At 34.0% G+C, this 16,226-nt stretch overlaps 1 protein-coding gene across 2 annotated transcripts; it reads left to right on the plus strand.

Moving 5' to 3' along the window:
* The first annotated feature begins 1,736 nt into the window (after positions 1–1,736).
* LOC104111865 (mediator of RNA polymerase II transcription subunit 31) lies at positions 1,737–8,874 on the plus strand. Of its 2 annotated transcripts, none has more exons than XM_009621659.4 (7): positions 1,737–2,116; positions 2,206–2,303; positions 2,444–2,540; positions 2,673–2,751; positions 3,137–3,402; positions 3,571–3,635; positions 8,175–8,874. In XM_009621659.4, the coding sequence occupies exons 1-6, from the start codon at positions 2,061–2,063 to the stop codon at positions 3,581–3,583; spliced, it is 609 nt and encodes a 202-aa protein (XP_009619954.1). In that variant the 5' UTR covers positions 1,737–2,060; the 3' UTR covers positions 3,584–3,635; positions 8,175–8,874. The 2 variants fall into 2 exon arrangements, with proteins under 2 accessions (XP_009619954.1, XP_009619955.1); XM_009621660.4 differs by lacking the exon at positions 8,175–8,874 and adding an exon at positions 5,834–6,119 and having other exon boundaries at positions 1,892–2,116.
* Positions 8,875–16,226: the final 7,352 nt, after the last annotated feature.

Here is a 16,226-nt window from a genome sequence, read left to right on the forward strand (position 1 = left end):
GCGCGTGGGCGTGCACTGTAGGAATTGTGACTTAATAAATTCCATGTTACTATGTGGTTGAATAATCTGTTGATATCTGTACATTTTTCACGTATTTGACAAATCGAATTATAAATCATGTTTAAGACATGTGTTAACACTGTAGAGACCCACAAAGGTCATGTACATGTAAATTATCTGCTAAATTGCTGTTTGGACTCAATTACAATTTTACTTGCACATTACATCTGAGTCTCTATTGTTCATTATTGATACATCATATCATTGCTATTTGGGCTGCTTGTCATGATTTCTGAGAGCACGAGAGATTGGAGAGGTTGATGAATGAGTGAGGCCTAGGGCCTGATTGTGAGGATATTTATGGGATCGGGCTGCACGTCGCAACATGTTTTATTGTTATATGCCATGATTGGCTTGTTATAGCGCTTGGGGTGAATGAGCCTCTCCGGAGTCTGTATACACCCCGGTGAGTGCATGTACCTATTGAGTGCGAGTGTCGTGTACCGAGTGTCGAGTGCTGAGTGATTGAGAGGAATAAGTGACTGTGAGGAAAGAGTTATTTTGAGGTTGGAGTGAATGGGTGGACTGAGTGACTGTTGTTCTAAGAGGATGCATTGATTTCATTATTGTTGAACTTCAGCTGTCATATATCACTGTTTCTTTTTGGAAATTTCTCAAAGATATTATCTTCTTTTTCAGTAGAACTTGATATGAAATTACTGTCGAGTTTTAAATGTTGAACATGAAAGCATGCTTATCTTTTTATGTTGGAAATTACTGTAATTTGACTTAGCCGTGAAGCTCGTCACTATCTCTTTATTTAGTATTGTTACTTGCTGAGTTGATTATACTTATACTACACCCTGCACCTCGTATGCAGATCCAGGTACTTCCGGACATAACGATTGCTAGTTTTTTGAAGCTTTATCCGTTCGAGACTATCGAGGTAGCTGCTTGACGTTCGCAGACCTTGACTCTCTTTCCTTTTAGTTTTTGTATTGTTCTATATTTTCAGACAATGTTTTATCAGTCAGACATTGTTATCATTTAGATGCTCATGTACTCAGTAACACTGGATTTTGGGAGTGTTTGTATCGGTATTTGCGAGATTTTTGTATTATATTTAAATATTATATTTTCAAACTTAAAGGAAATCGTGATTTATTGAGGTTGTTGTCTTGCCTAGTATTAAGATAGGCGCCATCACGACAGGTGCGATTTTGGGTCATGACACAAGCAGCCCATGCAGACAGTTTACAAGCAGTTCAAGAAAAGCTTCGCAGTTGCTTCCTAAAAAGCCTTACATATGCTTCCTGAAAAACCTCGCAACTGCTTCCTTTCTTCTATAAATAGAGGAGTTTTCAGTTCATTATGTATATCTGTTTGAAGTTGAATAATATATTAATCTCTCCCTATACTTATCTTCGATTTATTTACTTTACACTTTTTATTTTATAACACTCCCGCTATATACTTTTTAGCCCCGTACTTCAAGAGTTATCTAGCACTAAAAGACAGATTGTCTTCATACCTATTCTAGGTATTGGCTATACTTCGTTTGGTTACTAAAGATAAAGATAATAATCTCAGAATTTGAGATTGTATCTATTTCATGTTTATAGATATTTGGATAATTTTACAATAAAATAATAAAATTAATTAGCTAATATAGGAAGTGGGATAGCGAATCCTACGAGATACTCTTATTTATTCACCAAATGACCCCTTAAAAGAATGTTTAACTTCAAATTCGAGGGGACAAAAACCCTCTAATAAAAAATTAAATTTGGTGCGGAGAAAATCCTTAATAGATTAGTTAATTGGACTAAATTGATTTGACTCTCACCAAATTTAACTTCTCTTAAATATAGGCTGGAGTGGAAGAACGCACACGCAATACAGGCTACTCTTATTAGAAGTTCGCGAGATTGTACTCTCTTTTTCTCCTTTCCTATTTCTCCTAGTTTTTAGATTAAATTTTAAAGAACTTTAATTTGTTCAAAATCAAGAAGTAGGTTGGGGAGTAGGGTGATTCAGCTAAATTAGTTAGGGTTTGGCGAATGGCTTCTACTCCGAATCCAGAAACTGATGAATCAGCTAAATCTGCTTCCTCACCGTACGCATCTATGTCTCCTTTTGGTAAAATCAGTTGCATCTTCCCAAATTAATCAATTTATTATTTTTTGTTTGTGTTTAAATTTGCAGGCAGAAAAGCGTATATAAAGATCCGGATGATGGGCGCCAGCGTTTCTTACTGGAATTGGAATTTGTTCAATGCCTTGCTAACCCAACTTACATTCACTGTATGTATTCCCATATTATATTTTAAGTGTGTAAAATGCATTGTGTTTCAATAGGACAAGTAAAATTTGGGTGTAAAAGTTTTAGTTTTTCTTATCCCTTCGTATTTATGGTGGTTTATTTTGTGTTGATTCTGATGCAGATTTAGCTCAGAATCGATATTTTGAAGATGAAGCTTTTATTGGGTACTTGAAATACCTACAATACTGGCAACGGCCCGAGTACATAAAGTTTATAATGTAAGTTCATTTTCTATTGCAACTTTATGATTTATTTGGTAGATTTTCCTTGTTTCTTTTTTGTTTGATGTGGACTGTGGTTGTCATCATCTACCAGTTATTTATTATTCCCTTTCTTGATGTTAAATGCAGGTATCCGCACTGCCTATTCTTTCTCGAGCTTCTCCAAAATCCAACATTTCGTAATGCAATGGCGCATCCTGCCAACAAGGTGATAAGTTGTATCATTTGTTATTGTGGTTTCATTCTCCACCTTTACCATCTCCTTTAGTTAGTTATTACTTATTACTGTCAGCCACTATCAAGAAAATTTGTCCCACTTTGTGTAAACATAGTCTCTGTGGACGAGAAGTGCAACCAAAGCATTTTATAATACAAGGTAGTTGATTGTCTTAGTCGTTTACCTTATTCCCCGTAATGAATTTTATCCTAGCTTTTCGATATAGAATTATAGGTATTAGTTGGATAGCCCAAGTTAATGCTGCCAGTGAAGACTTTTTCATCTCATTTCACGTTGTATATTTGTTTGCCAATCTAAAATTGTGGTGCATTACTATCTGTGATATGATCTGATTTACATTTTTTGTTACTATTAGGAAGTGGCACATAGGCAGCAATTTTATTTTTGGAAGAACTATAGAAACAACCGGTTGAAGCATATTTTGCCGCGGCCGCTTCCTGAGCCTGCAACTGCACCAGCAACTTCTGCTCCGCTAAGTGTAGCCCCTCCAGCTGCTCCACCACCTGCTCCTTCACCTGTTTCGGCTGCAGCTCCCTCTCCGATGCAGTATGCCATTCCTCCTGGATCTGGTCTTGCTAAAACGGACCCAAGGAGTGCTGCTGTTGATCGAAGAAAGAGAAAGTATTTCATCTCTTCTTTTACTTTTCTCTTACTGTGAAAAAGTTTTCAAAGCTTGTTGCTGTGTACTACTGTGCTCCCTCTTGCTTTGATTTCATAATTTTTAGGGTTAGATCTTTTGACTTAATGTGTCTAACATAGTTAATGGCTTGGTTAATTTGGTTTTTGCAGGAAAGACGGGTGATTTTCTTTTATTCGTGACACAGGCATCCAATCAATTTAATTCATGGATTAAGGTAATAACTTCATTTTGGAATTAGCGATTTAGTACCCTCATAGGTAAATGCATTGTGAAGTCCTAGTGACTAGTAAGAGTGTGATGTTGTTTATTGAATGTTTTAGAGTCCAGCCCAAGTCTCAAGCACTAACTATGGCCTCTCATCCTTTCTCCTTTCACAAAAACATGTATTGTTACCAAGATCACCAAATTAACTTGTAAACTTCAAATGGTGATGCTAAATGAAACATCAGCTTCTTCCATTGAAAGAGTTGCGAATAGGCGGAAGCCAACAATTATGTAGAAGAATACTAAGAAAGAATACAACAACAACATATCCAGTGTAGTCCCACAAGTGAGGTCTGGGGAGGGTAGAGTGTATGAGACCTTACCCCTGCCTTTAAAAAGGCAGAGAGACTGTTTCCGGAAGACCCTCGGCAAATTCAAATGAACGTGAAAGAACTACTAATTTATATACCAAAAACGATTTGATTCAAAGGAAGACAAGTTCAATCAATCTAGAGGAAGAAAGAAGCACGAGGGAGAAGAGATGAACTCATACAGAAAATCTTACCCGATGTTTCAAGTTGAAGTCAAGAAAATGAACATGCAATCAAGCCCTACGCTTAGAACCGTTAAGCTAAACTAACTATTGCAATGATTACAAGTATATATAGGAATGAGAGAACGTCAAAAAAGTCCAAAATATCCTTAACATAAAAGCTCCAGGTTGACTGGACGGAACCATCCACGCTACATGTTATGCTGCATCATAGATTTGCGCAATGTTTTGTATCGCAGTGCATAACCTTGTGGAGAACTCTGCGCATATTTCTTTGTTTTCTGCCAAATGCAACAGATATCCGCCTGTGGTTTCATGTCTAGTGCACTTTAACATCCATTTTTGGTCCCTTTATTCCCTTCAATGACGCTACAATCACATGAAAGTGTTTGTAAGGTATTTCCAAGCCTTTTAGCTCATCTTTCATAAATGCACTTATGTTTGAGCGCTCCCTTGGATGCTATAATCAGTGTATCTAAGTTTGGGAACCTTTATCATCTTTGGTAAATGGGAGGATTATTTTCCACCATAGTGAACAATGGCAAAAACAAAAACCTTTCTTCCCATCAAAAAGAGCCGATAATGGCAGAATAAAATATATTTCTTGAAGCTTAGCAAAAGTCAGCAGAATAAGTTTATCATTTGATTAATAAAAATTAGTGATTAAACAGCTGGGTTTCGTTCCTTTTTTCAAAAGAGAGTGGCAAGTCCAAAAAGTCACCGAAGATAGACCCTTGTCGCTGTAGTAATTTTTGTCGTCGCAGTCCTTCCCTCAAGCCCCTTTCTTTCCTCGCCGCATTTAGAGCATGTTGTTGCTGCCTTTGAATGGAGTAGAAAGAGAGAAAAAAGAAGAAAAATTTCACAGTTTCTTTCTCGGAAAGCTCGTTGATCAAAGGTTGAAGAAGAAAAGGAAATAAGTAGAGTAATTTGGCAAAAATTAATGAAGAAATGGGAAGGAGTAAAAGTGAAAACCGAAACTGTGAAGGAAAAGAAAATAAGGAAAATTACTTAAAGTCCCTTTGTTAGATGTGTTTTCTAAGTATTGACGTGAAAATTTTAGGATAAACAGAAATGGGTAAATTGCTGACCGACTACCTTCATGTAGTAGTTTAGCAAAACTCATTCTTTTAATACCAAAAAGGTGCCTAAGCAGAATTTTTTTATTTATTCCTACAATTGAAAAGAACTCACTTGAAGGTTGAGATAGAAAACAAGAGTTATCCAACCGTACAATGCTATTGACAGTATTGTACAAGTACAAATTGATTTATTGGGATGTGTCATGGCTGATGTGACTTTCTTTTATAGTGTTTCTTTAGTAGCCTTATGAACTACTCCTTCTACTTGGATAATTTGCACAGGTTATAAGATAGACCATCATTCTCTTTACCTTTAATACTCAAGATTTTAATGAAAAGAGTTAAGTACCAATAAAAGTAGACTTTTAAGCTGAATTTAGATTTAAAAGTTTAAGGATTAGGGGTAAAAGAACTATATATATGACATGTATTTCCTTTATTAATTTAATTTAATGTCTTCTTTTATTAATTTAATTTAATGTCTTTTTTTTTTATTAGTACCCCACCTAGGTTTGTTGTTGTTATTGTTGTTGTTGTCGTCTTCTTTTATTAGTAGTTAACTCTTTTCTTTTTCAGAAAGATCTTGTCTGATGAAGAGGATGATGGCTTTTCTGTAACATGTGCAAATTAACCAAGTAGAAAAGTAGTTCATAAGGCTACTAAAGAAACAAGATAAAATAAAATTACATCAAGCACTACACTTCCCAAAAAATCAGTTTGTACTTTTACATTACTGCCAATAGCAATATACTGTTGGATTTCTCTTGTTTTTTTTAAAGATAATTATTGGATTTCTCTTGTTTTCTATCTCAATCTTGAAGTACTTTTCAATTGTATGAATGAAATAAATTGTTTTTCGCTTTGGTGTTTTTTTAGTATTACAGAAAGTTTGATCACAAGAAAGCTTAAGTAATATTTGGCTCTAAAAAAATTAATAAAAGTACATACACAATACTGGTAAATTATGAATTAAAACGAGTTTAAAAAGGAGTTAGATAAAATATTTATTGGAGACAAGGCTTGTTTTATTAGTAAAAAGGAAAAAAACGGACTATTTGTATAAGTTACCTTACTCTCAAGGAGTACTGCAGACATGGTAGTGTATTGGAAGTCCAAGAAAATTAGAGAGCATCTAGAGAAAAACAAGAGATAGAGAGACCATTGGGGTTGGTAAATACCTTTGGGTCCAACAGCTTTTACATGTCAAACAAGACTCAACTAATACTATAGTTCTCAACAGTTTAGTGAAGATGAACTCTTGCATGTGTCTTTGCAAACGTCGTGAACTTTGTCAAACATTTGAAAGTCCTCAAACTTGGTTATATTTGTGAAAGAGTGTGGGACAAATAATGGAATAAATTGAAATGTCATTGTTTCCTCAATTCCTGTTAAAAGCAGCCTCTCATTCCCGCTTTTCCAGATTACATGTCCTAATTTGACCTGCCATGGATACTATTTAAAGTTTACTACAACAACAACAAACCCAGTGTAATTCCACAAGTGGGGTTTGGAGAGGGTAATGTGTATGCAGATTTGAATAGGTCCAAATAGATTTGAAATTTACTATTTTCTTAAAATAGGTCCAAAAATGTTGCAGAAGTTTGAATTGTTGTTTGGATGTGTTGATGATATTGATTGGTTTGGTATCATGACATTGAAGAAGTATGGAAAAGTTTGGTATCAGAGGAAAAGTTTATCATGTTTAAAAGTGGACATATTATTCAGAAGTCCATGAAGAAAGTAGCACAGTTAATTTGGGAGGACCCGTGTATTAACCTGGCGAAACTCCCAATTGTAGAACTGTTAATACTTTATCTAGTCAAAATCAAGCATGCATAATGTGCAAGCTTAAATCATCTTGCATTCGCTATGCACATGCAGTGCAGCTCTTGTATCCCACTACTGGTGTCTGAACTATAATTTGAAGAGAAAAAATCAATTCTTTTCTTTTTATCTCCTTTTTTTATCTCCTTCTTGGAGTACCTTGTAAGTTTTTCACATAATGTCTCATACTTTAGACATTTTTATAACTCTACTTTTAGATATTTGGATTATTTTTAGCCGAATCCACGCACCCATATCCGTACCTGGATTCATACCCCCGAATCTTAAAATTTAGATCATGAAGGATCCGACCTCTAGATCCGTACCCGCATCGGACACCCGCCCCAAATCTGAATTGGTATAACCTAGATCTGTCGACCTGAAATTAAGTGCAGCGCAGAAAGTATTTTCTAGGTGTATTGGGATAACCTTGGTCACTTGATCTGTGATCCACAATTCTTTATCGACTGCTGTGGCACTTCCACAAGCAGAATCTTGTCCAAGTATTTCCACGTTATCACTTTTCTCTTTTACCTTTTTGGTCAAGTGAAGTACTTCCTTTTCATATTTATGGATTTCAGTTAGAAACTATGTATGTCGTGTTTCCCTTCTCTCGACAGGAAATACTCTTTCCTGTAAATTTAACACATAGCTCTCCAATCTAAAATCAAGTGTTCTGGTTCTTTGTTGCTCTTTCTGCTTATACTTGATTCTGGTCGTACAAATAGACCTATTTGAACAGTTGCAACAATTCATCAAACTTAATGACTGCTTAGGCGAAAAAAATGGGCGTACTCCATTTGAGCACAAGATGTGTTACTTGTATTATTTGGATTTACATGAATTCATTAATCTTAAGAAAAGCTCGACTTTGGATCTGCTTTATTCCTTTCTCCCTCAGCTTGCCCCTCCCCCTCTTTCTCTCATTTCTGATTCCCACTTCTTTATTTATTTATTTTCTTTTGGGGTGTGTGTGTGTGTGGGGGGGGGGGGGGGGGGGTATCTAGCTTTCAGTATAGTATTATGTCGATGTTTCAGTTTCTGTTAAATATTCCCATCTGAGTGCATTGATTCCTGAACTTTCCTATGACAGCTTAGTGCATCCTATTACTGGAATATAATTTCACAATTACTTGTAGCTGATCACTGATGGCATTTAGACTACTTCCAATGTGTTAGAAAAGAAGTCAACCCTAGTTCATTGCTGCACGCGGATACAAGAGTGGAGTTCGACTGTTGTATCCTGGGATCTGGTGCATCGCTGCTAGTTGAATTCAGATTCTGATGCCATTCTTGGTCTTGGTCTTCATCGCCAAAAAAATAAAAGAAAATACTAGTTCTCACCAGTGATCAATCATCACTCATCAGGTTACTCTTTCTATTGGTTCCGCCGAAGGTAATAGTAAGTTATGTGGTAGATTGGTACAATGGAAAACTGTTTTTCCTCCGTCTCGTTCTCATGCTGGAGAAAATGTGCATGCAATAGCCAACCATTTGAATATGTCCAATGTGTCACTTTAGCTTAAAGAAGTTTTTGGAATATGGTCTCTCATGCCTTGTTTACGCTATGGGTTTCTAAGCTTGCCTTCAAAGAATGGTTGATCTTAAGACCAATTGATTGGATATAGTTTTTCCATTTCATTAGAAGGAATTGGAGTAGCTCAAAGTTGTCATTAGTCTATCAACCGGGAGATGCAGGTTTCTTCAATTTTTCTGTTCTTAGAACGACATAAACTTCTATGATTTTGGACCTATTTTTCTTTAAATATTAAAAACAATTCAACTCTTACGAATAGTGGTGTAGATGATGAATGTTTTGATATGCTGAAGACGTTTGGAAGCGTTGGAGACTAGACTTCATGGGTTAGATTTTTTTCCCTATAGACACAAATTAGGACAAATTTTACATGATATAGCTAGGTTTTCCTATTTACAAAGAGTAACTATTTTTTCTTACAAAATTTATAAATTATGTACAATTTATATATATTTTGTATACAATTTGTTCTTGTACATAATCCAGTTTAAATTTGCAATTTATATGCTATTTGTATATAACTTTTTGTTGTATAGAATCTGGTCAAACACATATAACATGCATACAATTTGCATACAATTATTTTAGTTGTATGTATTTTTATGTCGCTTGTACGCCTGACATGCAAAATACATACAATTAATTTGCCACCCTCTTCGAGTTTCAATCTGAAATTCCAATTAAAATAAATTGGAATTTCCACCGAGCTCCCTCGAGATTGAGACAAACTCCAATGAATATTTTTAATTATTTGTAACATCTAATTCAAATAAATAATAAATTTGCAAAACTGGATTTTTGAATTCAAAGCTTCGAAACTTTTTAATGACTGTCAATGGAGCTTTAAAAGGAGTTTACATCATTATAATTTTTTCTTACAACTATTTATAAAAATAAGGAAATAGTTATTACTTAATTAGATAAAGATTTTTCTGAATTTAATTGGACAACAATTGGTTGAATGTTGCCTGTATAGAATTGTTTGACTCCACGACCTCTAAGTTTGAGCAAGTAAAGTCGTGATGCTAGTGCTAAACTGCTAATAATGGCAATTCCTGTCGATTAAGTTTTTCGCTGACTATTACAAATTTACAATCAACACTAATGATTATGAGGAATAACACTTGTGCAAGATAAAGGTACAAAATCAAATCTGCTGGATTGTACAGAGAGAAGATGAGAAATATTAAAGCCTAATTTCTTCTTTTGTATAGAATTGGTAGTTATGTATAGAATATGTAATTAAATGAGAACCTCTTTAATGGTAATTAGATTTATAATATAATAGATAGGTGAAAATTCCTTTTTTTATTTCAGTAACCATAGCTAAATTCTTTCTACTTAAAAGGTATGAATTTTTCTAATTCGGTTATGAGCCCGTTTGCATTAGCTGATTTGAAATAGTTGATAATCATTAGTTGCTGAAAAGCACTTTTAAGTACTGAAACTGATTTAATAAATAAGGTTACGTGTTTGGATACAAGTGCTGAAATTGATAATAATTAGTTGTAGTATTTGATAAAAAAATGTTGATAAGCTCTTTTTTCTGTTAAAATGACTTGAATAACCTTAGAATTGTTTACATTTATAAGGGCGTAATTTCTTCAAAATTTTAGATTCCAGATCAATTCAAATACAAAATATACTATTTGTCATTTTATTTTAAATACAACTATGATTGGATAAGATAATCTTTGTGATAAATATAATTTATTTTATGATAAGCATATAATCATAAGTTATAATAATTAATAAATTGACAAAAGTTTCTCAATAAAAAAATAAACCTAAATATGATAAAATATTTGAAGAGAAATACTGTCTTCATCATCACAACACTTAGAAAGCAATACACCAAAAATTTGATATGTCCTCGTTTATTACATACAGTTCAAAGATTAATACACAATCACATAGATATAAATATGCAAAGGAATAGAGAATTTGCTTACCTCAAATAGTCGATGGGAATTGAAGACTTGAAGAGGCGGGGGAGGGGGGTTAGGTTGAAAAAATACGTGAGGCTGAGTATCGATGTAGGAGTTTTGTTTTGAAAAGGAATATTTTAGAGATAAAATAATAAAAATCTTGGTCAAACTTAAAATACTTATAAACTAAAAATTTATAAGCTGGGGGTGACCAACTTATGGCTTTTGGCTTAATTTTGACTTATAAGCACTTGACTTATAAGTATTTTTAACTTTACCAAACCTGTAGATAAGTTGAAAAAGTGCTTATAAGCTAGTTTGACGATCTTATAAGCTTAGCCAAACACATGTTTCACTTTTGGAGCATCATTCCCTTTTTCCTTCCGAATCAGTATTCAGCTCCAAACTATTTATTTTCCAGTATCCCCGAATATCCTATCAAGCATTCAACCTTCCCAATAGATCAAACACATTAAACACATGAAAGTGTACTGAACGAAAAGGTAGAGGGCGTAAAAGTTTGTTTCAGCTTTCTTATTTTCTTTTGCAAAATTCATCTAATAACCATGACAAGCAATTCAGGCAAATAATTCATGATCTTTAGTAGAAACAACGAAGGTTCGAAAAAAAAAGGGTAGAAATTAAAAAGGAAATTTCAGTTTTTGAACATAATTTTTAATTTGAAGTTCAAAATAAATAATTATTGATGATGGGAGAAGTTCTTTTGGCGGCTTTATTATTATTTTTCAAACCTTCAACAAAGCCATTAAACTTTTTGTCGACTCACATAACATTTGATTCTTCATTTAAAAGCATCAATCAATAAAAATATTAAATATAGGAGCTAATATAATCTTTTGAAGTATGTAAAGATTTTATTGAGCCAAAATTCAAGGATTATGTTGAAACTTTATAATATGTTTTGGATTCATGTATTTCATCAAAGTTTCTAGCATCTAAAATCCAAAAAACATTCATGTTTAGCCTATTTAAAATAAATTCTATTAACATGTAGAATTAGGTTGAAATGTATCTCAACTCAAAATTATAACTATTTGGTTTTAACGGGGCTAATATGACATGATAATAATAAAGTAGCGGTATCCGTCTTGAGATCTTGCATCACATGGCTCTAGTTAAAGTAGAAACAATTCTACTAAATAGCTTTTTCTGCAAAAAATCTTTTACTATGAAACAATTAACTAAGTAGGTTTTTTTTGCAAGAATTTTTAATAACTATTCTATAAGTGGGAATTAGCAGCGCCAACATACTTGATTTCTAAAGAGGGTAGTTTGGTCATTCCATGTGCTATTGTGGTTACAAGCACATAGCTCTTTGAATTTTGCTTGTGCTCCATTTTCTTCCATTATGTAATTTAGTTAAATAAATCAGCTTTATTGGCCAGAAAAAGGTGTTTTAGTGTAGCTCCCATAGAAAATTTTAGATGAGTTGACTAATCTGCCCGTTTGCTTTGTCCGACTAATTCCACCGATGAGCGGCTTTTACTTTGTTAAATATAGGAAAGATACATGGTTTGCATCCTAAACTTGTTCAGAAAACTGGGTTGTATATTGGAACTTTACGAGCATTCAAGCTCCTTTTTATTCTTGTTCCAAGTGACATTACCTCCTTAAGTGATGATGTGTGGGTAAGAAAACATACTTTTTAAATGACATGTGAGAAGCAAAAATTTGGGTTAAAAATCTTACTTGTGTGACACGCGTTATTTACTAATTGGACATTGAATTAATCACACATAGTGCTTTTGTATGTGAATTTTTCTTCTCTAAAATTGATGCAAGATTAGAGAAAAGCTGAGTTGGCAGCTGATGTGGCAAGTTAGTTAGGAGTTAGTTATAGCTGTAATCATTAAGGATCGAGTAGAATCATTTGAGCTGTTCTAGTTCTATAAATACATTGTAATCATACCAATTGGATTCATTCAGAAAATAAGATCAAACTTCTTTCTTCATCTCTATTTCTTCTTAGCTTAAATCTCGGAGATTCCTGTTTAGCTACCATTGTTCTTCGAGCTTGAGCTTCTAGTTCAATTATACTCATTTTCTTGTTCTTATATTGCATCATTTGGTATCAGAGCTGTTGTTCCTCGGCATTAACATGGGCAGAGATAAGAATCAAGACAAACCTATGGAAAACATGGAAGACAAATTCTCAGAAATTCAAGATTAATTACAGAAGTTGATGGAGGGATTGACCAGTATGAATGTTCGTAATGCGCAAACGGATAAGGAATTACTCGAAATTAAGGAGGCAATTGGGATTATCAAGCAGTAAGATAAAAGAATAGCATACTCATTTGATGGTGAATATGTAGGTCATATTCGTATGGTCATTCTAAGGAAGTTCAAACCAGTTCTTCTCCAACTGATAATAGTTCTTTCACTCGATATTCTCGACTTGATTTCCCTCGATTTTCAGGATATGATTTGAAATCTCGGTTGTATAAGGTGGATCATGTCTTTTTTATGGAGGAAATTGCTTTGAGGAAAGGGGAAAAATCGCTTGTTTTTATTTTGGCAGTGATGCTATTGTGTGGCATAGGTCGTATATGAGATCTAGAAATAGCGATACATTTCTAACTTAGACCGAATACGTTTTGGCCTTACATGATAGCTTTGGGAATGGGTTTGAAGACCCTATATAGGCTATTAAAATCTGAGACAGGTTGATTTTGTGAAGGATTAAAAAATTGAATTTAATAGACTATTGAATAAAGTTAATTTGTCGGCTGGAAATGCTATCAGTTATTTCCTGCGAGGGTTTTGAAACCAGAACTTAACAAGGCTGTTAAGATTCAAGCATCTAGAATACTTATGCAAGCTTAAAATTGCTAGAGTGTAAGAAGGTGTTTTTGAAGCACAAGCTCAGACACGAGGTCTTAAACATGTTAATTGATCACATAATTCCATCCTATCTACTCCCTAGCATGTTAAACCACAAGGTTTCTAATAGATTCTTTTATCAACTTCAACATTCAAGAAGTTCCTCGAATCTAATTCTAATATTCCTAGTAGACCTTCTGGTAACAATTATGCTAGGAGGTTGTCTGTTGCTGAAATAGATGGAAAAAGAGCTAAAAGGGCTATGTTTTTTCTATGATGAAAAATATGTGCAAAGGCATAACTGCAGGGCAAAGAAGCAGTTGTTTCTAGTGGATATAATTGAGGAAGACACACGAGATGATGAAAAACATATGAAGTTGGTACAAGAGACCATGGAAGGGACTGATGAGTTTATGACTATCTCCTTACAGGCATTTACTGGAGTTAGTGGATATCAAACTATTAGAGTAACATGCTATGATGAGAATAGCCCCTACAGGTATTGATTGACACTGGAAGCACTCATAAGTTCATTGATCAAGTAGTAGCCAGGAAATTGGGATGTAAAGCCAAATCTATAGTTGAACAATCTATTAGTGTGGCTTATGGCAAGAAGGTGCAAACAACTTCTGTATGTAGGAATTTGTCGTGGCTGTTGTAAGGTACTACCTTTTCTTCAGATTTCCTCCTTTTACCTCTGGGCAATGTTGACATAGTCCTGGGAGTATAATGGTTAAGCACATTGGGCATAATCTTGTTTGATATTGGAAACAGAACTATTGAATTTGTATTTCAGGGAATAAAGCAAGTGTTAAGCGGGGCTAGTAATCAATGAAAGTCAGCTAAAGCAAGAGCGATCATTTTGTTTAGCCTATTTTAGTATGACATTGTATTTAAATTCTAGAGTTTTGCTCCTTAAATTCAATCTTGAGGTTGTGTTTGGCTACTGTTATTTGAAATTTATATAGTTATTATAGAAACTGTTGACTTGGGATTTTTAATATACTTTTGACTTGGTATGTGACTTTTTAAAGAAATAAAATCCATGCCTAATAAGAGAAATGCAAAACTATAAAATTCAATGAATTAGATTTCAAGAAAGTCTAAATAAATTAAACTTGAGAATGTGATCTCAAGGTTATATAAGTAAACATATGGATGTATGAAAGCCGTTACTTTTAATAACAATTCCTTGTAGAAAAGAAATACCTGGCCAATAATTATCAAATGTTGACAAACTTCTCAAAGTATTTTTTATTGTTTGATAAGAAGTTTGATATATTTTCCATGTGTTGCTTTTAAGTTTTTAAAATTTCCAAGGTTTAGGTCTTTTAAGGAAAACAACCTCATGTATCGAGTTAGAAGTGGTCATTTCATTAAATTTCACCTATCTGATATTGATTTCTTTCCGCTCTTAGTGAAACACTTGAAAATAATTAGAGTTTTTTTTTTTGCTGCTTATTAGAAAAAAGAGAAATTGTTTTCACTCTCCCTGGCTACACAAATAGCTATTCTTACGTGAAATAGTATTTAAAATTTGTATTTGGAAAATCTTTAGAAAGAAATTGGCGGGTTAGGAATTTTTTATATAGACTATCCTGACTCATTAGGTTACAAAAAATTAAAGAATACAAACTTCTCCAATTGAATGGAAATTTTTTATTTGTAGTCACTTTTCTTGGTAAATACTTTTTGTATGTTTACCCGTAAAACGGTACAGTTAAATTTGATACGTAGTTTATAGACAAGCGAACTAATTTGATCCAAAAATGATAGAGAAATAAGATTAACAATGAAATTTAGTAATTAAAATTGAAGAAGACAAGTCTGGCTCCGAGCGCAATATTTCCAAGGACAAAAGTGAAAGCAATGATAAGAACAAGTAAAGTTATTTAACTGAGAGCAAAAGTAAAATATAGTATATGTTTGACAGGAATTTCATGTCTTACAATGGCTGCTAAGCCTGCTATTTATAGCTATACCTAGGGAAACAAGATCCTAAGATCAAGCCACACTTAAATGATAATAAAAGAGTCATTGATGAATATGTAACGGCAGGCCATGAATGCAAATATTCTTTGTAACAGTTGCCCATTTAATGTTAGAATATATTCTATCATTGAATGCTATCCGATGATAAATACTCGACCTGCTCCCGTTGACCATGCTCCTTTCGGAATTTACCTGATACCGATTGCAGTTGTCATATCCGGTACTGGTTGTTACTTGACTCACCTTTTACCTATCTTCGGTTCCACGTGTCATGCTATTATTCAACCATTTGTTATAAACCAATTTTACCCCATACAGATAGTCTCATACTTTCCCGTGACATATCCTTGTGTTACCGAAAAGTTGGTGAAGACCCCTTTCTTGGCGGAAAAGTTCCTGAATAGTCTCTGACGCTTGAAAGGACGTACGTCTTCTCGCATTTAATATCCCGAACACGTGTTGCCCCACGATTCAGCAAATATTTTTTTCGATTTTCGAGGTAATCATGACCGTAATTTATGCCGTTTATATCTTTACTTTTACTCATTACTTTCCTTCTTTACTTCCAGATTTTTAGTTTTCATAACTCCTTCTTCTTCTTCTCTGTACGAAAATTTTCCATCTTCTGCAACGCTCTTAACAAAAGTTTTTTCTGACCCATTATTACCATGGCTTCTTTCACTGCCCCTTTTGAAAACTCTGGTCTCCTCTTCGGTGGAGCCCAAAGAAAAATAAGGACAAAGAAACTGATGTCGATTCTGAACCTCCCACGTAAGCACCATCATACCAAAACACCTTAGTACTACTAATGACTTTCAAGAGAAGGCCCCTTCTGTGTCTTCAC

Source organism: Nicotiana tomentosiformis, chromosome 3, assembly GCF_000390325.3.
Source record: "Nicotiana tomentosiformis chromosome 3, ASM39032v3, whole genome shotgun sequence".
Classification (NCBI taxonomy): Eukaryota; Viridiplantae; Streptophyta; class Magnoliopsida; order Solanales; family Solanaceae; genus Nicotiana; species Nicotiana tomentosiformis.